The following is a 23,157-nucleotide window of genomic DNA, read 5'->3' as shown; positions in this document are numbered from 1 at the left end:
TGTCCTTCATTTGGACATGAGGACACTGAAGTTCAGAGAGGGTTAGTAACCACCCCAGACCTCACAGGCAAATGGCGGAGCTGGGATTTGAACTCAGTGCCTCTCCTCTGGGATGTCTCCCTTACTCTTGGCTATTGAAGGCAGTCGGTGGAGACCAGCCCAGGACCCACGTCAGCCTCCTGCGTGTGGAGCTGCCATGGAATGGTGCACCGCCCTGAGGAAACAAAATACTGCACGAGTTGATTTTATGCTTTAATTGCTTGGCGGTGATTTACTGCTGGCCGTATTTTTTTTCCCAGCTGACACTTCCCTACATGTATTTCTTTTATCTATCACCACACTTGACAGGAAAGTTGCTGATATTTACTGTTACTGTATGTACCAATATTTCCAACATATATCACCGCCCACTCTAAGGCCACAGCCATGTCATGGGCACATAAAGTTCTGCCCCAGAACGGGCAGCCTTCTCCAGACACAGACGGGGGTCCTATTTGGAGAAGGCCTGACACCAGAGTATCTTAGAGCCTCGGGGACTGGGGACACAGCCCCCATGTCACATGCACACAATCACACATATACCTCCCAGCCCATGGGAACAGCCCCCCAGCAATCTGCTTTTTATCAGGATTTTAATCTAATGTCTTTATTTTTAAAGAATATTTGATATTATCATGTTGAGATGAACGCTGCTGGAAAAGCTTTAAAACCAGTGACCTAGTCCAAGGCCCTAATTTCACAGAGGAGGAAACGGGGGCCCAGAGACAAGCAGTAACTTGCCCAAGATCACACAGCTCCATCCATGGCAGGAAGTGGACGAGAGCCCAGCTCTCCCGTTCATTTGGCCTCCAGTCCTCTCCTTCCCTGCTGGGGGCAGATTTCCTTGAAGAGGCAAAGGGACATGCAGGACCCGAATCCCTTCTAGAAGAGTCCAGACCACCAGGTGTTTTTGTAAACAAGCACGGAGCATGTCATATGCACCAGGCAACTTCATGCGAGGCATCTCATTCAAACCACAAACCTGCCCTTGCAGGGAGGGATTAGTATTCCCTTCTTTCTGACAGCCACAGGCTTGGAGCAGTCAGCTGCCTGGCCCAAGGTCACCCTCCCTCCTCTCCCTTACTTCCCCCAGCACCTCATCTGCCCTTCTCACTACAGGCCAATCAGCCTCTGCCAAGCTGCTAGCTCAGCTGTGAGCAAACTCCCCTGGGTGGGAGACGCATCAGGGGTGCTTACCGAGAGAAAAGCCACCCCTGACTCCCGCTTCAGGGCCCAGAACCCACACTTTCCACCCCCACAGATGGCCCAGTGCAGCGGTGGCACAGAGCACTCCCACAGAAATCCTGTCACCTATGCTCTTAGCCCACCTGGGCATCTGCAGGTCACTCATCAATTGTCAGAGTCCCAGAGTCCCTCAAGACTGAGGGCCTCATTCTCCAAACAGGGCGTGGCAGACACCTGCAGGAACTGGAATGGGTGTGTAGGAGAGAGGCCCCCGGGCTGACCTGCTACCATAGTGCCCACCAGAGACCAGCCCTGTGGAGAAGCCCGTGGCTTCTCAGAGTGGGGCTTCTAGAGACGCGAAGGCCTCCGGGGACCAGAGTGACAAACTAGACACTAGCTCTAATGGGTGTGACCTGGTGTGACCTTGGCCAGAGGACCAGCAGGGAATAAGGCTGAGCCAGATCATGGGCCCTTGAATGCCCAGCCAGGAGACAATGGGGACAACGTGACCAGATGGGCGGAGGGAAGAGACAGACGGGCTGAGGAGGGAAGGAGGGGAAAGCACCGCAATTAGAGAAGTTACAGTAGTGCAGAGACCCAAAGACAGGGGCCTGAAGGCACAGAGGCTGCAGGAATGTCCAGAGAGGACCTTTTGGAGTGGGGAACCCCATGGCCCGGCACCTGAATGGCCAGGGTAGGGGTGAGGAGAGGAGGGTGAGGAGAGGAAGCCGAGCTTCAGCAACGGAGGGAAGGCAGGTGCTGCTGGCTGCTGTGCTATGACTGGGCCAAAAGAGGGCTGCCCACAGCTTCCACTCCCACGTCACCCAGATCCCACTGGGGACTCCGTTTCCACAGCCCAGATGCATCTGATCCCCAGACTAATTTGCAGCTAGGTGATTCCAAACAGATTCCTCTAAGCCAGAAAGTCCCTGAGATGTGGCTTCCACAGACATCAGGAGGCCCTCACCCCAGGCCCCACTCGGGGAGGGTGGCCCAGGCGATTGCAGCTGAACTGCGTGCTCTGGGGCGGGCAGAAAATCCTCCTCCGACTCATCACCTCCTGATTTACGGCCTGGGTCCCTGGGGGAGCTTTGGGGCTAAGTAATTGCTTCTGCCTTGATTACAGGCCAGCACAAATGACTGTGGGCCTGGTCCCACCAGTGTGTTTGAATCTTTCAAATGTCCACACGCACAGCCACTATCCGGACCATCTGATCGTTACCTTAAAAGGTTTAATTTGCTTAGCAAGGAAATTAGACTATAAACTATTCAGAAATTATGGAAAGTCACACATCAAAGAGACCCACCCCTGTGCATTCCTTAAGGACATTCTGCTAGAGCACTGTGTGTGCATGTGTGTGTGCACACGTGTGTGTATGTGTGTGCATGTGTGCATGTATGCACGATCACACCTGCATGGCCTGGCAGGTGTGTGGTTATCAGAAATGATAAGTGGCTCAGCAGAAGTCTGACTCCACACTGACTCTACGACCAACCCCAGAACTGAAGCTGCCTCTTTCTGGAACAACAGGGCACGAGAAAGCTTGAGACAGTGGAAAGCCACCCAGGCGCGGGCTGGCCCCTCCCGCCAGGGCTGGCCCCGCTCTTTGATGCGAGCGCTGAGGGCTGCGGTTCCTGCCCACAGCTCTGGACCACACAGGGAGGGAGAGCATCCCATGAGGAAAATGCAGGCCGGCTCCTCACTGAAGGGGTGGGCCTTTGTTCGATCCCCTGACCACCACTACCACTGACGCGGCCTGGCCAGCCGGGCCCCAGGCCCTCCTGCTGTCTTCTTTCCTCCTCCCTACGTGGGGCACCGGGCACCGTCTAGGTGCCCCCTCATGACCTTCCTAAGAATGGACTAAGCACTTCCCTGCTGCCTCTGACTCAGTCCCCACAGTCACTCAGAAAAGTCAGTGGTTTTCTTCCCCCTGTAGAGATGGGAAAGCGAGGTTTGGTGATGTCTAACACCCCAAGTTCACACTGAGCCTGGACTCGAACCCCACACCTGCTCTCCGTGAAGCCCACCCCACAGAGGGGTCGAGCCTGTATTTCCCCATATTAGCCGATGTCCTGTGGGCAGCTGCCCCCTGCCAGATGAGGAGCAGAGGCCCTGGTCACCAGAGTGGGCTGAGGTCACCAGTGAAGCCCTGTCTGCAGCCAGCACAACCACCCGGCAGCCACGCCAGGCGGAAATGCGCTGTTCTGGACTGCGGGGATAAATGGCAGCAGCTCCCGGGCTCCCGAGGACGCTGCCTACCTGCCCTTGGCGGACAGCCCACCTGCGGCCTGCAGACTGGCAGGCTGGGGGAGGGGCACCGCGGGGAGCAGAGGGAGATCCTGGCCTGGCCCAGCAGCCGCACAGCTCCCCTGCGACACAGCCACCTCCATCCCCCCGCCGGGAGCCTCTGGCGCACCCATCACTGCCTGCCTGCCTTGTGAGGGCCTCAGGGGCAGGGAGACCCCTGAGAAGCATGACGTTTTAGACAGGAACCTTCTGGGGTGGCAGCACCCTCGGAACACCCGAGAGTCACTCCACGCCCCTCTGACGGGCAGATGGAAATATGGAGCCCCAGTGGCTGGGGGCACAGCTTGAAGCCCCCATAAGCCTGGATTGCCCTTGAAGGCTTGCCCTTGACCTTACAAACGTGTAGGAACGTTGCCCTCGCTTCAATTCCACAGCTCTGTTTGTTTTCACTCCATAATGGTTTGTTTCTCAACTCTTCGCAGAGATCCACATGGCAGGTTTCTCCCGTGGACCACAGCCCACCCCCTTCTGCCAGGCTAACCCACCTCTATCTGAGGAGCTCCAGGCAGCTAAGAGTCATCTCCATGGGAAGCTCTCAAGGCTGGTACAGGGGAGACCAGGAAGGCCAGCGCAGGCCCCGCCCTGAGGGAACTCTGACTACCTGACCCTGCAGGGCTGCGGGTCAAGGGGCCACATGGCAGGGCCTGAAACCCGGCAGTGTTTACAAAGCACCTAGCATTCTGCTGGACCCGGGTCACACACATCTTCTTCCTAGTTCGGTGGGTTAGCGTGAGCTCCTCTCCACCAACAAGGGAATGAGGCTCAGAAAGACCTAGTTACCCGTGCTGACGAACTGCTAATGAAAGATAGGACAGGAATTCAACTGAGCTCCTTTTGGGTTCACCAAACCCCTCTGCCGACAAAATCACTCCTTTTGAGAAATGCTCCTGGGTGCCAGGGCTCTTAGACAGGCACTGTGAAGAGGATATAGATGCAAAGAAACTTGCCGAGGGGCACCCAGCTGGCTGCCGACAGGCAACACTTGAACCCAGCTCTGAGAGCAGAGGACCCGGCGGTCTGTGCTGTGCTCCAGAGGAAGGGAGCTGCCTGGCTCCTTCCAGGACCCACCTGGTGATTGCAAGGGGACCCGGAAGCCCCACTCCTAGATCCCTACTCTCTCTGGGCCCTGGTCCCTTTTTGAGGAGACATGGGAAGGACCCATGACATGCTGGACACATGGTCTGGAGAGGATCTGCTTAGCAAATGCGACACAAGGAGTCATTGCCCTGCAGCTTGGGATTCAAATTATAACAGGCCTCGGGACACCCTCTGCACCAGGGGTGGGCTCTCCTGATGTCTGATGCCCCCACTGAACTCAGAACAAATCACAGCCCCCACTGTGCTGCCTCAGTCAACTCAGTGCCTTTCTTCTTGGGCCTCAGAATTTTATTTCGTTTGGAGAAAGGAGAGCCAAGGACACAAGCAGCAAAACAACAAACAACAGCAAAAATCAGTCAATGTTACTGAGCAAGATAGAGCTCAACAGCCCCCAAAGAAAAATGCAACAACCAGAGTACAACTTCCCAACAATCCTTCTTGCCTCCTGTGTCCACACCAACATCGCCCCCTGCTGCCAGTTAGCAGGATCGCCACATGCCCCGGTGGAAGGCTGGGGAAGTCCTGACCTCCCAGCCTCCTTCCACTTTTGAGATATTACAAGGTACTACCCACCTCCAGTGGGTACTCTCCATATCTCCGTATTGATCAGCAGAACTTCATGTAGAATATGACAGGAGGATGCCCCCTGGAGTTGTGCAAAGCAGTGGCCCTCTTCCTTGTTATGGGCAAAGAGATTAAAGTATTGATCCAGGAACTTAGGACCACAGTGCTCATCAGGGAATCAATGAGCCCTGCCCCCACCTCTGAGCAGGGCTAGGAGGAGGTACCAGAAAAGGACATGCTTTTTCTTTTTTTTCTTTTCAAGGAGCATGGAAAAGGGACTCTCCCTAGCTCTGACCAGCTGTCTTCCAAACCCCACAGCTAAGAGCATCTGAGGTCTGATGGGCAAATTCAAGTATGTGGCACCTGCTGTCCCTCTCACAAGATGGCCACAGATGTGACTTCATAGGCGAGGGTGTGACCAGGGAGGGACCTGGGGTTCCAGGGACTGCTCGACACCCCGTGCCCCAGCACGTTCTCTATCCTTGCTGCACCTCCACTGTGTGTGTGCCCCCATGTACCCTCTGAAAGAGGTGCCTGGTGACATCTAATGAGATGGGATGAGGAGCAGGCTGCCCCAGAGCCCCACGTGGCCAGCAAGTCCCAGGACCCCTGGGGATGGGAGGTGGGACCACTCAGATGCTGGACAGCCTGCTGCCTCCCTGTCTGTACCTAGGATGGAGCCTGCAGCTGTTCCTTCCAGTACCAAACAGCCCTGGTCCCCAAGAGCTTGGTGAGGGCTATGAATCCACCCACTGAGGACTTCAGAGCCACCTGGTCTTCATCTCGGGTTGGCCCTCCATTGACAGGAGGGAGAATCACTTCAGCTTTGAACTCCCCTCCTCACAGCACCCCATCGCAGAGTCAATGACCCAAACTCAGCACTGAATCTGCGGCCAGATGCCCTGCAGTACAGAAGGACCCAGCCCTGAGAGTAGGTCATTTCATGAAGCAGAGCAGTGCCGGGAACAAGGGAAGTCACCGTGGCTAAATGATGGGCCTGAGCATTCGCAAGCAGCCTGGGCCTCCCTCACTCAAAGACGCTTTGCAACATACCAAAGAAACTGGTCACCAAAGCTCGTGTAAATTCACTGGATAACTGACTTGTTGCAGCATCAAACCCAGCAATGGCCTATGGACAAAGCGCAGAGCCAGGGGCTTACACAGGGGACAGAAAAATGAGTAACAGATAGGCCTTTTCCTCAAGCCAACAAGGAAGATAAACCAGGCACACGAGAAATGGGCAAACCAAAGCATTCTGTGCTGAGTCACCCGGGAGAGGGGAGAGACAGGAAGTGATGGCTCCACTGGGGATCCCGCCTGCTGCGGAGCTGGACTCTGAGGACCCTGGAAGGAAGGAAGCCCTGGAGGGTGGGGGGCACCGTCCCTGGAGGATGAAACAGCCTGGGCTGGCGTGTGGAGGCGGCAGCCCACCAAGCATGCCTGGGAATGGAGCATCCTGCTTGGTGGGCATCAGGTACCTGAGGAAGGCAGCGGGCTAGGACTGGAAGGGAGCACCGGCAGGAGGCTCTGATGCGCCAATGCCTCTGGCAGGCTCTGTGGCATATTCAGGGAAGGGGCAGGCCCGGGCCTGGGCTGTGGGGTGGAAGGCTCACCTGGCAGGAAGGCCCACCTGGCGGAAGGCTCACCGGGTGGGAAGGCTTGCAGACTACAGGGAGGTGAGTGGAGGGACCAGCCAGAAGGTTTCTGCTGAGTAAGGCCCTGAAAGGATCCAAAAGAGGGCCAGGGTGTGGGGCAGCGGAGCCAGGGGCAACGGCCCACATGAGGAACTGTTCTTGGTATCTCTGGTCTTGGGTCTTTGGCTCATGGGCCCGTGGGGATCCCTCCTCAGCACACACTGTGGGCGCTTCCTGGGCCTAGGGAGACCCTCTTTCCTGGTCATTACTTCTCCCAAACCCAACCCCACGCCTGCGCTGCCACCACCTTCCTCTCCACCCTCCCTTTCCAAACCCGGAGCCAGCCGCTCAGGGTCCAAAAATCAGACAGGGCCCTGAGGAAGCACTGGGGGGTGCAAGATGGCCCCCTGGTGATGAAGTCCTGGGTCAGTGGCCCTGCCAGGCTTTGCTGGTACCCCACAGGCTTCCCTGAGCTGCCACGCTGGACCAGCCAGAAACCAGTGGGCTCTGAGGTCTGACTCGGACATCCAGCACCTACCCTGCCCCGAGACAGGCAAGCGGAGGCACGGCCTCTTGGCTTCCCAAAGGTGCAGGCACACACACCTGCACACACCTCATCACAGAAGCAGGGCAGCTCACCCGACCCCAAGGCCAGGCCCTCCCACCTGCCTCCTCCTGCCCTCTTCACACACACATTATGTTCACATATGCACCCGGGTACATATGTCAACCTGTGCGCATGCACGCACGCGCACACACACACACACGCACACACAGTGAAATTCACCCACCCAGGGTCCCGTAATAGCTGCTGTGGTGCTTGGCCAGGACATCATAGAGGAAGGAAAATAGAGGCAAACTGTCGCCCACTGAGAAAGGGAAGGATGTGGCTAGAGGGAATGGAATCGCATGAATGCCAGAGCAAAGGAAACTAGAGGAGGGTCAGAGGTGGGAAAGCAACAGGAAGATTGTGAGAAAGAAGAGCAGTACACAAAAAGCTCAGAGGGAGGACCAGAGGCCTGTCCTTCCACCCAAACATCAAGGACTTGCTGGGCCCCCGTGTCACCTGCTGCCCCTGCCTTCCTGTAGTAAACACACACTCACACGCTCACTCACACTCACACACAACACTCACACTCTCACACGCACAACACTCACCCACACACACTCTCACACTCTCTCACACACACACTCACACGTAAGGAGCAGCACATATCTGAGCAAAGTACCGTGGTGACAGTGAGCGTGTCCTCTGCACACAGCCAGGGAGGCAGCCCCACGCAGTAGTTACCAAGATCTTTAATGTGCTCTTCAGCTCATTGCACTAAAGAAATGTGAGAATCCTCAGGTATTCAAATCACTTATTCTCTGTAGTGAAACCTTTGGGAAGATGTGGGAGAAATTGTGTTCTGTATCCAGGACTCACATTTCTCCCCATTACTCCCCCTCAACCCCCATCTCCTGAATACACAGCTTCAGCATGAGGTGCCTCTATGGGGCTTGGTTATCTGGGCTGGGTGTGCCTAGGCCTTGGCGAGCCTCCCTGGCACCCCCTGGGCCACCCAGGCTGATGTGACTGAACACAGGGCTCAGCGTCACTGATCCCTGACCCCCACCTCCCGCTCTTGGCTTTGCTTGCTGCCAGCTGCTCCACATTGGCTAAGGCACCAACATCAGTGCCTTGGGTAATAGATTCTGGGAGAGAAGTCAAGGACTAAATGCCATGGAAAACACCTTCCAGGAGGTCTTCGCACCCTGACCCAAAGCTCCAACGGGAAGTTTTTGATGAACCCCACCCCAGAATGGAAAATCTCAGGCAGTCTTAAGAGCTAACAGTCAAGTGTCAGGCACTGTCCTGAGGACTTGATGCATAAATAGACTTATTTAAAGCTAATAAAAACCTGAGCCCCATTTTACAGATAAACAAACTGAGGCATAGAGAAGTTAAGTAACCTGCCCAAGAGCACGCCGCCAATAAGTGGGTTCAAATCCAGGCAGAGTCTGGACTCAACCATCACATGAAACTGCCTCTTTCTTGATCATGTTTCCATATAAAGTGACGACATTGACCGAGCCTGGCTTGCCTCCTGCCAGAAGCAACTCTTGCAAGCCTCTAAGGCCCTTGAAGCAGGCTGTGCAAACACAGCCACAGAGGCGCCTCTAGATACAGCCAAGAACGTAAAAGCACCTGCTCTGAAAGTTGTGGGAATGTTATGACCACATGCCCTGAAGCACCAATATATCAGGGCAGAAAGAGCAACTCTTTCTGTTGCTCTTTGGAGTAACAAAGGAGATTTGCGGAACTTTGTCAACCACCCTGGAGAAACCTAGTCCAAGGCCCCTGGCTCCTCACCCCTGCCCCATGCAGATCAAATGAGGTCTAGAGGCTGGACCTCTGGCAGTGATGGGCCAGTGATCAGAAGGCGGACCTCAACAAGGGGCATCCTCTCGGCTCCAGGATTTACCTGCCCCTCCCAGAGTGGACTCTCCACCCTCCCTGGCCTACCCCGCTGCAAACTTCCCCCTCACTGCATGGGGAGAGGCAGAGACAGGCCGGGGCCACGAGAGGGACCATTCTGACTTACTTGAAGAAGTCCTCCTTGCAGTAGACGCTCCCGGCCCTGGAGAAGCACCTGTCCGCCAGCTGCATCTGGCAGTCTGCACACTTGAGGCAGGAGCTGTGCCAGTGTCTGTCCAGGACCTTCAGGATGAACTTGTCCAGGATGTGCTGGTTGCAGCCAGCACACTGGGGGATCTCTGTGAGGAAGAGGAGAGAGAGGCACTGTGAGCCTTCCACACAGCCTTGCTAACCAGGCCAGGCCCTGGCGGGTGCCTTCCCACTCTGCTAGTGGTGGGAATAGACATGGCCCAAACCGTAGAGCTGTTGAATATAGTCGTACAGGTTATACACTGCACACAAAGGTACGTGGTCAAGGAACAAGTGGGGACTGAAAGCCAACCCTTGCTTTGCTGGCCAGGTTGTGTATTCTGGCTTGGGGTGATTTTGGCCCAGAGGAGTCACCTGTTTCTAAGGGCACCACAAGGCTCGCAGCAGCAGCTAACCCATTTATGTCAGCTGCAGTTCCACAGCCAACAGGCCAGGCAGGCTCAGCAACATCCATCTCTGTTTCCACGACATTTTCACAAGTGATTGGAAGCTCTGCTAAAAACATCAGCCCCCAAAGTGAGCCCTGCCCAGGCCTGGACTGAAAGGCCATCTGTCCTGAAGAGCAAATGATAAATATGGTGTGGGGGAGGGGGCAGGCAGTGATCGAGGTCCAAGCCTGAGGGTGCTCTTGTAGAGAAAATCTCAATATTTTAATGAACTGCAACTGATACCATAGATTGGCTGGATCAATACCTCATCCTAATGTGCCTTCCTACGCTGCAGATAGGAAAGCTAGAAACTGCTTTTCCAGATGCCCCGGCAGCTCACATTTTGAAGATGATTGAGTCTTCCAATCAAACGCTCTTGGGAGAGACTTGAATTCAGAGCTGAGCTAAATGTCAGGATAGCTGAGGGGCAGGTTCCCATTGTGCCGGTGTGCGTCATGGCTGAGGCGACGAAGTGCTGTGTTGGGTACTGCACTGTCCTGATCAGTCATGGCAGAGGCAGTGAAATTCTGGGGGCTGAGAGTTATCCTGGAAGCTCCAACCAGCTGGCTCCACTGAGTTGAAAGTCACCTGCCACCTGATGATTAATCACTTTTCACTTAAATAGTGAAAGAAGATTCTATTGTCTGCAATGGAACCCTAACCACTGCCCCATCTGGTTCCTGTCCTGGGTGACTTCCTATCTGAGGTCTGTTTCTCCACCATCCCATCTTTCCAAGGGATTGCTTGCGAATTTGATAGTATTTTGAGTCACTGACTATTTCAAAATCTACAAAATAGTCAGGTTTCCATGGTTGGATGAACAAACAGTACCAGGATCTCTAGCCATTTTCCCCTGTGCTTTTCAAAAAAAGAAGGTAACAAATCAACAAGAACAAAAACAAAAGTGCAAGCGTTTGGCCTCCTACAGTATCCTCCTGATACAGCACTCGCGAGGCTGGCAACCCCAGGGTTTACCACCCCTATTATAAAAGACACTTTTGCTCATTGTTTGTCTAAACGGTCACTGCCTAGCATGGTGCCTGGCACACATGGGTAATGCCATAGATGTTTATCACTAAATAATTGATCAAATCCTGTCTGAGAAGCTCACCTTGAAACAGTTTTTCACTAGTATCTCCTGTCACTCCAAAATGTCAACAGCAGTAAAACCAAATCTCTCATGAATCATACATGGTTTTTTTGTTTGTTTTGTTTTGAGACAGAGTCTTGCTGTCACCCAGCCTGGAGTGCAGTGGCACAATCTCAGCTCAGTGCAAACTTCACCTCCTGGGTTCAAGTGATTCTCTTGCCTCAGCCTCCTGAGTAGCTGGGATTACAGGCGCATGCCACCACACCTGGCTACTTTTTGTATTTTTAGTAGAGATGGGTTTCACTATATTGGCCAGGCTGGTCTCAAACTCCCAACCTCAGGTGATCCGCCTGTCTCGGCCTCCCAAAATGCTGGGATTACAGGCGTGAGCCACCATGCCTGGCCTCATACATGTTTTTGATTCATATATTTGTTGGTTGTGATATAATTTAAAACATGTTAACATAAAGGAATTACCCTCAACGCACTAAGAAAAATTTTAAACACATCTAAACCTATGTAGAGAGAAGGCTTTCTTGACTATTAAGACATTTGTACTTAAACCCTATGAATAGGCTATGGGGACAGTCACTAAATGCCATCACTAGCCCTGTACACGGAAGTGCCAACCTTGGGCCCAATTAAACCCCAACCCCAGCCTATTCCCTTCATGGCCCCAGCACTACCAGTATTTGCGTGGAAGTCAGGCCTGGTATACATGCCTTGCCTGTTGACCCCTTTCTCAGACCAAAATATCCCATGAAAACTATCAGGTGTCCCACTTGCTAATTGTCCCAGTACATACAGGATTCTTTTTGTGTGTGTGTGTCTATCTCCAGTTTTCCTCCTTGAGAAATACATTGTCCAGCCAATCAGTACTTACCCAGGAGTTCCAGTGTGCCCAGCAAAGTACTGAACAATGACGGCCACAGGGGTTTCCACCCAGTGAGGGGATGGGCAGGACACGGGGTGGGAATGTGAATTCTAGAGCTCAGCTGCCTAGGTTTGGATCCTGGCTCTGCTTTTTAAACTTGGACAAATGACTTAGCCTCTCTGCCTCAGTTTCCTCACCTGTAAAAGGGGGTGATGATGACAATAGTACCTGTAGGATTGTTGTGAAGAGCAAACGGATTGATACGTGGACAATTTTTAGGACAGGCCCTGGTATACAGTAGGTGCTCAAGACAGGCTTGCTATTATTAGGAGATAACTGTCATGCCCATGGAAAGGCAAGTTAGGCACCCATGTTCATGGGCATTTTCTCATGGAGCCCTCATAAGAATCCCTGCAGAGATGTCATGACTCTCCCGTGGAGGCCGAGTGGCCACCTCACACAGCAACTATGCCAGCGGCTTGGGGCCATGCCTGTCTGCCCCATGCAAGCACTCACTCAGCCACACCCCTGGCCTCCCTCCAGGGGCCATCAGGGGCTGGCTGGCATCCCTGGAGGGCCCTGGAAGGTCTTGGTAAGGAGGTGACTCATGAGCCCGCCAGTCTATGAAGGATGGATAGCCAGGAACTCCTTTGGTGTGATGCCCCCCAGTCTGAAGCAGGAGAAAGTAGGGGACAACTCAGGTCAGGAGGGTTATGAAGGGCAAGGGGGAGCGGGTTTCTTCAGCATGAGCTGAGTTCACTGCCCTTGCGGTCTGCTGAGCAGAAGAAAGGCTGAGGGAGGTGGTGTCAAGGAGGACTGCCCAGGCCTCCTCTTGCAGGGGAGAGGAGGGGAGACCCAACCAGGAAGCCCTCCCAGCTCAGGGAAGCGAGTTAGGTACAAAGGGCATGCAGAGCCAGCAGGAATGTGTGAACAAGGCCTGCTGTGTGCCACAGGGCAGTGCCGTGTGCCCACTAAGCCCTGACAGCGGGGCACAGCCGTGGCAGGAGGCTGCTAGGCACAGCTGTGCAGGGCTTCATGCCCCAGTGGCACAGCCACACCTCTGCCCTGGGAGTCAGGTCAGGGTCTTCTTTGTGTGATCTGGATTTCCAGGAGCTGGGCCCCCAGGGGGGCAATTAACCCTTTGAGAACCCAGATGAAGCACCATCCTCGCTGGCCCTTGGCATGCGGGCCGGGAGCTAGCCTAACTCCTTGCACCTCCCTTGGCTCCTGGGCAAGCGGGGCCGCAGATTCCTACCTAATTGTTGTTTGGCCAGCCCTCTGAGGAGAGATTTGGCTATATTTCTCCTCCCAGCCACAAATGCATGGGATGAGGGTGAGGATATATGCCCATAAAATTTATTTCGAGCAAGATATCTAGTGGGAGCCTTAATCTGATGAGTATTCGAGAGAATACATTAAGGCTAATGTATGCAGGGAATGGTGGGCAGGGGAGTTTGAGAGGCTTGTAAGCAGAGATAGCATCACGTTGAGGAACAACACTAAAAGCAGATAGACAAGCCATTTCAGCCTCGAGCTTGGAGGAGAGGATCCACGCTGGGTCACTCTGGGCTGCCCAAACTAGAGGTCCTCACAGAGAGGCCTTGGGACCAAACCAGGGCCCTCTGGCTTGGCAAAAATGGAAGGGGCCTACCAAGGGTGCCCTTTAAGTGAAAAATTAAAAACCTTTTCTATTCCACTGTAGATTTTGATGGGGGATTAAACAAAGATAATTTGGAAATGCTCTAAAAGATCTCCAATATACCAGTCACAGTAGTACCTGCAGCATCAGAAGCCTGTTATGAGCCAGGTCAGGGCTTGAGTGTGTATTACCTCAGTGAGCCACTGTCAACGAGGAAGGAATTATCATCCCCATTTTACAGATGAGGAAACTGAGCCTTCACGAGATCAGGCGATGTACCCAAGGCCGACGATGGGGGAGCCAGAATTCCAGCCAATAGACTGTGCTGCTGCTTTCCAGAAGATGGACTAACCCAACCTGAGAGCTCAAGGGGCCTGAACCATCCCCTTATTTGGCTTGAGCCTGTCATCTTTTTAGATAGGAAATTGTGGCAGAGAGAGAGTCTCAACATGATTCCATGTATAGCAACAAGGGATTATAAGACCACTGGCCTCTTGAGCTCCCTAACAGCTGGGCAAATGGAAATGTTGGAGGCACAAACCGAGATGACACAGGCATCTAGTGTGTATGTGTCATATGGGATGGACGCCTAATGTCGAGGGGAGGGCGGGAAGCAGCAGCCTCTGTCCACAATCTCCTCCCCAGCTACAAGGTGTCTGCCTGTTGATGGCGCCCATCCCTACTTGTGAGGATGTGGAGACCTGTGAACTCAGACTCCACACTCCAGGCAACGGGCCCCCATTTAATTATTTAGATTAGTAAAAAATATAAACTATCTGGAAATTTTTCAAAGAGCAACAACATAAGCCTCTTAATTAAACCGATAATAAGTTATTATTCTTACAGTTTAGAAAGGCTAAACAGGACAGGGTTTATCTAGGTTTCCTACCAGAAATAAAGTTCTGGTGCATGAACCGGATCTCCTCCTCCTGAGGGAGGAGGCGTCGAGGAAGACTGCCTTGAGAACTCCTCCCCTCCCCTCCCCTTACAGAGGTACAGTGGCTCACATCTGTAATCCTGGCATTTTAGGAGGCTGAGGCAGGCAGATCATTTGAGGCCAGGAGTTCGAGACCAGCCTGGCCAACATGGTGAAATCCCGTCTCTACTAAAAAAACAAAAATTAGCCAGGCATGGTGGTGCATGCCTATAATCCCAGCTACCCAGGAGGCTGAGGCATGAGAATCGCTTGAATCCAGGAGGTGGAAATTGCAGTGAGCCCAGATAGCGCCCCTGCACTCCAGCCTGGATGACAGAGCAAAAAAATAAAAAATAAAGAAAAGAAAGAAAGTTGTAACCAAAATTTCCAAGGGGCGAGACAATTTCCAAATCCCCAATAACCTCAATGTATTTCATGCAGTATTTAGTATCTCAAAATTCCACATTAAAACTGGAATTTACGTAGATGCTTGGAGTCACTAAAGACAAAATTTGATCTATTAATATCAACTCAGTTCCTGATATGAGGAGTCATTTCACTTAAAATGAAAGTTTTTCTCTTATCTGCCCATAAGCACTTTGTGACGATGCTCTCTGCTGGGGCTCTGCAGAGGGTAAACTCAGAAACAAAAAAGTAATGTCCCTGGAACAGCCAAAGAATCTTTGGAAATGCTAAACCACATAGAACAACACACTCTCCATCAGCAAGGCCCGCCCACCGGAGCAATCCCAGTCATGCAGAGGGACATAGTCAAGGCACAGACCTAAGCCCACATGTACCTGCATGAACACATACAGACATCCTCACATGCACTCACATACACACTCAATATACATGCAGATATATATATATGCACACCCACACCATACTTACATACATAGACAGGCATATAACACAGACACGTACATACACAATCACAAATAAAGATATACCTTGAGACACATACATTCTTACATATACAAAGGCACACACATGTACCACAGTCACATATACATACGGACAAATGTACATGCATATTCACATATACTCAAAGACATACTCACATGTACAAAACACACACACACAAACACATGCACTCACATCCTCATACATGGGATGAGACATTGCCACTCTGGAAAAAAAAAGCCAATTCTGAAATCAAGCTCTGTCTGTGGAAAGGAAGGCTTAGCTGAATGAGGGAGCTGTCCAATCCTGAAGCAGTGGGGAGAGTAGGGAGTGAGTGAACTAGAAAAGCAGAAGGAAGTAGAAACATTGTTTCAAATACTTTTTCAGAAAGGGCTCGAAAATACTGGGAGATCAGTCTGGGCAATGTAGTGAGACCCTGTCTCTACAGAAAAAAAAAAAATCGCCAGGCATAGTCGGGTGTACCTGTAGTCCCAGCTACTTGGCAGGCTGAGGCAGGAGGATCGCTTGAGCCCAGGAGTCCAAGGCTGCAGTGAGCCATGATTGCACTATTGCATTCCAGTCTGGGCAACAGGGTAAGACTCTGTCTCAAAAACAAAAACAAAACAAAAAGAAAAAAAACACAAAAACAAAACAAATCAAAACAAAAATTTAAAAATATTGGGAGAATTTGAAAGTTTTCTGTTCTGATCAGAGTTTAGATCTCCAAATCTTTAGGTCTTCCAAATGCCAATAAATCCCAGATCTAATCAGACCTGAGCTCAGATCCTAATTCCACCCTGTATGTGATCTTGGGCAAATTGCTTAATGTCTTCGAGCCTTGATTTTCATATCTATAAAATGGGGATAATCACCCACTCTTTCGGGGTAGCTGTGTTATGGCCACATCAGGTAATGCATGTAAAACACCGAGCCCTCATAGTCCCATTGTCCAAGGCCAATGGTTAGCTCTCTCCTTCACTGTCTCATAGCCAGTTGCCAACAAGATGCATGTCTATATTTAAAGTGTATCAAAATTACTTCATGCTTCATTATTTCCCAATATGCCTTTTCCCTCCCTCAACCCCCTCCTAAACACTCAGAACTCTCCTCCACTCCCTTAATTCTAAGGCATTCCGAAGACACACATTCTTTTCTAATCAACATGATCCTGGAGTATAAACAGCAGACAATGCAGTATTACAAGGGCTCAGTCTTTCTGGAATAAAGGGATCTGGCAGACTCTTTCCTCTGCAGAATGAGGACAAATTTGCCAGACCTTGGTCTCCCCCAACATGTGGATGGTAAAAATGAGGAGGTTGAGGCCACAACTGCCTGATCTTACTTCACCGTTGCTGTAATGTATCCAGGTGAGGGTAGATTGGGTTCAAATTAATGTTTGGGGCTTCTAGAATTTTTTCCTAGAGACATCTAAATGCCCAAAGGAAAAGAGACTATTTCTTACTTGATAAGAAATGGCTACAGACCCTTCCCCGGTAGCCATAATCTCCTTCTTCATCGAGGAAGCTTTTAAAACTCACAACATGATAGCCAGCCCTCAATACACCTGAAGCATTGTCACAGAGGCACATTGGGCTTATTTTTCACAGCGGCCCATCAGAAACTGGATTCCATTTTTAAATCCCCAAATTCCTCCATTAGTGGTTTCTGAAAGCTGGGAAGTGGAAGAGATCAAAAGGTCTGATGTGATCCGTGGCAGACCAAACTGCCCACACCCCTCTGGTGAGAGATAATAAATATCATGCATTTGTATTCCCCACTCACGTTTCTTCATTTCCAAGAAACTGCTCTCAAGGAACCACGGGCCACCATGAAACATTTCACGGAGGGTTTGTGTTTGTTTGATCGATTTTAATTATTTGAAAAATGGTGTTTTCTATCCCTTTTGTCATGGAAGATCAAAAGGGTAAAGGAAAAAAAATTCCACTGAAGAGACTAATATGAGAGCCAACATATCTGACAATGACTTCTAAAATATATTTAAGAAAAGGCACATTTCTGGGGAAAGGAGTCAGAATTTCAGATCTTTCCATTGGAATCATAATGCTGATGTGCTACTTAAATATTTTTAAAACTAAGTTACTTTGTACTGATAGGAATGTTTAGGCCAGGCACAGTGGCTCACACCTGTAATCCCAGCACTTTGGGAGGCCAAGGTGAGAGGATTACTTGAACCCAGAAGTTCGAGACCAGTCTGGGCAACATAGCGAGCCCTTATCTCTATTATAACAATTTTAAAAGGGAATAATGTTTATTTAATGATGCTCTGAGACCAGATTAATATTTTGTAAAATTTGTACTTTGATGTGCCAGCTTGATGTGCCTCCTGTGAGGCCTTTGCTTTTTAACTCCCTTTGCTTTTTAACTGCCTTTTGGATGAAGTGTTCTTTTTGTTTCATGCTTTGACTTGACAGCCTAATGCTCAGGACAAGGTTTTTCTTGCTCCTTTCGAGAAAAGGAGCTGGGTCCACGAGAGCCACTTCCGGGTCTCCCTGTTTGCAGACCCCACAATATTCCCCCTCGGGTGGCCATCCTCTTGGGACAGCCAGCAGTTCTCCCAGGGGCGGCTGTGTCTGTGAAATGGGAGCTGTGATCCCAGTCTCTGAGTGCCTTAAGACCACCAGCACTCCGAACTTGGTCAAGTACTTTCAAATTGGCAAGCTCATTCCCTCCTCCCAGACACCCTGTGAAGCGGACATTCATTGTCTACGTTTAAAAGGTTCTGAGAATAAGGGGCTTCCCTATGGGTACACAGTTTGAAGCCGAATTAGGACTAAACCTTCTTTTACTCTGGGTCTGATGGCTTCCACCTGTGCTCAATCAAAGCCACCTCCATCTGGGATTTTTGCCCAAAACCTTTTTGCTGGTGATTTCCCTCCAGAAGTAAGCAGTTTTTTGAGCTCTGTCTCAAATAACATTTGGCCAGTATATATTTCCAAAAACGTTTAATTTTATTTATTTGTTAAGTTTCTTTGGTGACTACTAACTGAAAGGAGACGCCAAATGGGGCTTTAAGGAATCACATATGCAGTTGAAATATTACACAAATGTTTTTCTTGAAATTTTCCATTCCTTTCCCACATGTAAGGAAGAGAAAACAACAAATTGCAGACATTGCTGTTCTGTTGCCTCACGTTCCCTGAGTAAGAAAGAAGGAAGATGGTTTTCTAAAGGCAGGCTTGGGAAATACTGTCAGTGGGGGGCTCATTGATTTAGTCTGGTAATAACTAATTCTAAAATGCATCAACAAGGTGAAACCACAGGATATACCAAGTTATGGCATGCCTGCCTGAACACATACCTGAGTTCTGAAATGTCCAGGTCAAAGATTTATAACGGGGGTATAGTTACATTAAAATTAAATTAACTAAGAGGTCTATTACTGGATAAATATTTCAAAAATAAACCTTTCCATTTCAAAGTAGCCACCATCACCCCTGATGATAAAATCCTGTTTTCTGGTCACAATTCCCCTTTTAAATCACCTGGTAATTGTGACCAAAGGAAGAAGGCCTGATTCATCCGTGCAATCCCCACGCAGGGAAAACCTAAGGCCCACGACTCAGTTTTCCATGACAAATATGGTGTGTGCCGCCCCCCAACCCTGGCTCTTTGTCATTAAAGAACATTCATTTTTGTGGAACAGTTTATAGTTCCCGTTTTTATATTTTCACTTATTCTAAATTAGCGTATGTTGAAGAGACAATAACAGAATTTTCCAAAATGTTTTTATAAAATTCCTCTTAAGGGATTTTCACAACCTAGTAATAATCACATAACACAGCTAAAGCACAAAATTCCAACATTAATTCTTTAAAACATAAAGAGAAAAGGCACATTGAACATCAAGGTAGTTCATGATGACAGCAGCATTAAACAGAGAGAGCTGGGCCAGCCACAAAAATATTGGAAAAATTCTAATTTTAAAAATTGGCATCGGATTGAAGGTAAATCATATTCTCTATCATCATATCCACTGACATGTTTTAAAATGCATCAGTGTACTCACGTCTTTTTATCTAATTTCTAGTTTTTTCTAGTTTGTCTTGACAAATGACTAGCAACCAGAAAAAAAGTCAGAAAATCCTTCTCACATCAGAAATGATCACACCTGAAGTCGTCCTTTCCCTTCACTTGCTTTCCGGAATCCTTCCCACTTTTACTGTTTGCTTTATTTGGTGGTTTGGGGTGCCTTTGAAAATCTCCTTTGTTCTTTTTCGGCTTAGTCAAACATAATAACCTCTTCAATAAAAGAGCAAATTCAAAAGTAAACTGGAGATAATTTCGATGTTATCATTTTAAGGCTGTAATTTGGATATTTTAACACAAGGAGTTGAGTAACAAATGAAATACACAATGTAAATATGTATTTGCAGGGATTATCTCCTAGGTGATATATTGTCATATAATTAGTATTCTTCAGTAGGATATCAAATATCTCAGTAATTGAAAAAACAGAAAATTACATTAAACAAACCCATGTTCATATATGGAAATGTTGTAGACATATCTATTTCCACTCCATTTTCACATTTAATCATTGCTAAATCTCTACAATGTATTTTTCTAATGTCTCACTCTGTAACAGTATTCCATATGTTTGGCAATATTTCCCTCATAGTAAGAAACTTTCAATTAATTTGGCTGCAAGTTTTGTCTCTATTAAGCTATTCCCAGAACCAATCCCTTAACCCCCTAACATCATAATTACAGCAAATTATACTTTAAAGACATGTGGGGGTGAGGTACTGCAGTAAAACATCTGTGGCTAGACCCAGACTGACAGAGGGAACAGGGTGGGGAGATCTGAGAAAAGAAATCCACCAAAATTACAGCAGGAGGTAGGACTCACCTCCCAAGACGACTTTCCAGTCAGCCGCTCATACAGTTAACCCCAAAGTCCATTTTCCAAGGGAGAACCCATTTCATTTTCACCAATTAAGCCCAACCTGTCCACCTACCCCCAAAAGCAATGCCTCAAAATGGTTGATTTGTGCTCCATTTTGATCAGGGATCCTATAAAATTGAGGACTAAATAAGGTAAAACCTCACAGTGGCATCTAATTTTAGTTGATTTCTTCCCACCACAAACAATAAGAGCCCAGGTCCAGGGCGGCTTCTGTCCTATACCCAGCACCTGTGCTTCCCTCCCAGGGCGCGTAGAAAGAGAGATGGATCCACCACGGTGCAGCCTGCTGGACACACGACCGCTCCGCGCCCCCCCACCCCCCGCCACCTCCCGCCGCCCCGCCGAGTAAAACCCCTGTGCCGTGAATTCCTGCACAATCCCATGTTTCTCCCTGCAAAGATTTTGCAAAGGAAGGAAGGGATAGACAGAAGAAGTTGGGGGAAGTGGGAGAGGAGAAGGAGGGAGAGAGAAAGAGAAATTCAAGCCACCAGACCGCGATGGAATTTTACTAAAAGCAGTGGACCCTATTTGCCCACATCTCGGTTACGGGCATTGTTAACACTCATTCCAGGAAGGGAGAAAGGCAAAACATTGTTACAAAAGTAAAACCCCCTCAACGGCGCCCCAGCCAGCCAGCCCTCTCTCCAAATTCAGCCGTCTATGCAGTCATGTATTTGGTGCTGCCACAGCAAACTGCTGCTTCAGTCTGTCTCCAACCCTGGGTTTCTCAAAGTGGGTAATACTACTCTTTTTGTCCTCTCTTCAGCTAAACTGGTTCCAAGTCCCTATGCGTTCCAAAGCTTCTCAGCTCTATTCTTGAAAAATTTCCTTCATTGAAAGAAAAAGCACAAGGTCCCTTTATCCGATTCCACCTACCCTCCCCCCATCCACAACTCTTCAATAGGAAGAGGACACAAGTTTCCCAGCCAGAGAAATCCACTAAATACCCACCATTCCTGCCCAAAACAAGAAGCTCAAAGCAGATTTCATAACAAGGTAACAGAACAGTTAATTCCTGTTAACTAATTTTCCATCCCTGCAGGACTGCAAGCCCCATCCTCCTTCCCCCTGCTCCTCCTTCTCCTCCCAGCACTGGGGTCTCTGCCTTCAGTCTGCTAATGCGGGTGCTAAGTAATCACTAATTGACTGTAACGCAGAGTGAAAGGGCATTAAAATCCGAGGCAACTGGGAAGTTAGGACAATGCAAATATTTAGGACTTGAGGCTGTCTACACCTGGCCAGCGGGGTCATCGGGTCACTGTTCAAAATACAAGATGCCCCTGTGGCCCGAGTTTTTGTCTACTCAACGGAAAGAAATTGCTTTGCTGGTTTCTCGGCTCTCCCACCCCCATCCCACCTCTAGGAGCACTCGATTTTTAAATCGAGTATTTGCAGCCCTGTAGGCGGTCTCCGAGATGTCGTGAGGGCTCGCGTTACCCTAATCCTCACAGCATTTAGTCTACATTCTTGCCTTAACCCCCCTTTGTTTTTGGCGTGTCAAGAGGCAGGTGCAGATACACCTAGCTTCGGTCGTCCTTCCTTCAACTTCCTGCTGCTCCCGGTTTTATCCCTCCACGGCTTTTCTAGTAATTCATTTCCTTCTTCATTAGTTTCACCCTTCAGATCCCTTTAAAAGACATATTTGTCCCACTGTCTAAAAATAATAATAAGGTCCCATCCTGCACAAAGCAAACCCCCTGAGACACAGGGATGCGCTCGGTCCCAGTCCAGCCGCGGCCTCTCGTGCGGTGGGTGCACCCGGTGGCCCGCGCCACCTCGCCTTCCCCGGCGGCGCACAGTGCCACCAACTCCCTCCCCTGGTCTATTTTAATTGACATCCTCAGCGGCCTAGGTAGAGACTCTGTCTCTCTGGAGCCTGACACGTTTCCAGCGCTCGTCAAGGTCCACTAAGCTGCGGAACCGAGTGGGGAGCCGAGGCTCGAACACCCGCAGAACGCGCGGGCCGGGCAGACCCACCGGCGGCCTCCCCGCTCCGAGGAGGAACCCCTTCGAAAATTGGAGCATCGCTTTCCCAGGGTTAAACAGTCACATTAGACTCGAGCCGCCGGGGTTGGGGTTTAATTTTGTCATTCCAAATACTTGGAACGAAATGGGCCTGGAGAGGAAGAGAGGTTTCCACCCGGCCTCCTCCTAATGGGCGCGCCGTCCGCTCTCGCGCCTGCCGCGCCTATCCTTGCTGGAAAAGTCCCTGCCACCACTCTAAACGGCAGCAAAGGGGTCCCAGGCCTGGCTAATTCCAGCTCAGTCGGACCTCCGGGCTACCTGAGATAATAAGCTCCGAAAACGGGCGCGAACCTCTGGGCGGATGGACCGCAAGGGCCAAGGCGCAGGAACTCCTATTGCAGTGCACGGGGGAGAGAGAGGGGGTCCCTCCCTTGCCCCCTTCTGGGCTACGACCTTTACCCACGGCTGCGGGACGCAGTAAGCGCAAAGCCGGCTACCCGCGAAGGGCCGGCCGCCCTGTCCACATCTACCTCCACCGGCGAGCCCCCCAAAAGCCAGAGCACGCCCGGGATTCCCGGGCGAGCGCCCAGGATTGTGCGCCGCCCACAAATGAGCACACGCTCATTTAAAGAATTCATCGTCTGTTGCCCGGGCCACCCAGGCCGGCATCTGCCCGCGGGGCGGAGGAGCCCTGCCCCGGTCGCAGGGAGGTCATGTGGGTCGCGCTCCCAGACCCTAGGACGCCACTCCTGCTCAGCCCTGCGTAGCCCCGCTTAGCTCTGGTTTTCCGCGAGCCCGGACCTCGGCCAAGCGAGGAAATAAACTTGAGTTAGGTCCTGCTTCCTCTCAGTCCCGACTTTACGATTTCACGGGACACTGCGGACCGCTCAGTGCAGACCTTTGCCCCTCACCTGCT

At 50.5% G+C, this 23,157-nt stretch overlaps 1 protein-coding gene across 1 annotated transcript in view; it reads right to left on the bottom strand.

Moving 5' to 3' along the window:
* LHX4 (LIM homeobox 4) overlaps positions 1-23,157 on the bottom strand; it is a 43,831-nt gene that overhangs the window by 16,356 nt on the left and 4,318 nt on the right. Inside the window, exon 2 of the mRNA XM_055255274.1 lies at positions 9,414-9,585. Coding sequence (XP_055111249.1) covers positions 9,414-9,585 — 172 coding nt within the window. The remainder of the gene's footprint in view (positions 1-9,413; positions 9,586-23,157) is intronic.

Source organism: Symphalangus syndactylus, chromosome 12, assembly GCF_028878055.3.
Source record: "Symphalangus syndactylus isolate Jambi chromosome 12, NHGRI_mSymSyn1-v2.1_pri, whole genome shotgun sequence".
Lineage (NCBI taxonomy): Eukaryota > Metazoa > Chordata > Mammalia > Primates > Hylobatidae > Symphalangus > Symphalangus syndactylus.
Note: the sequence above shows the minus strand (reverse complement) of the source record. Positions and strands in the feature narration are given on the sequence as shown.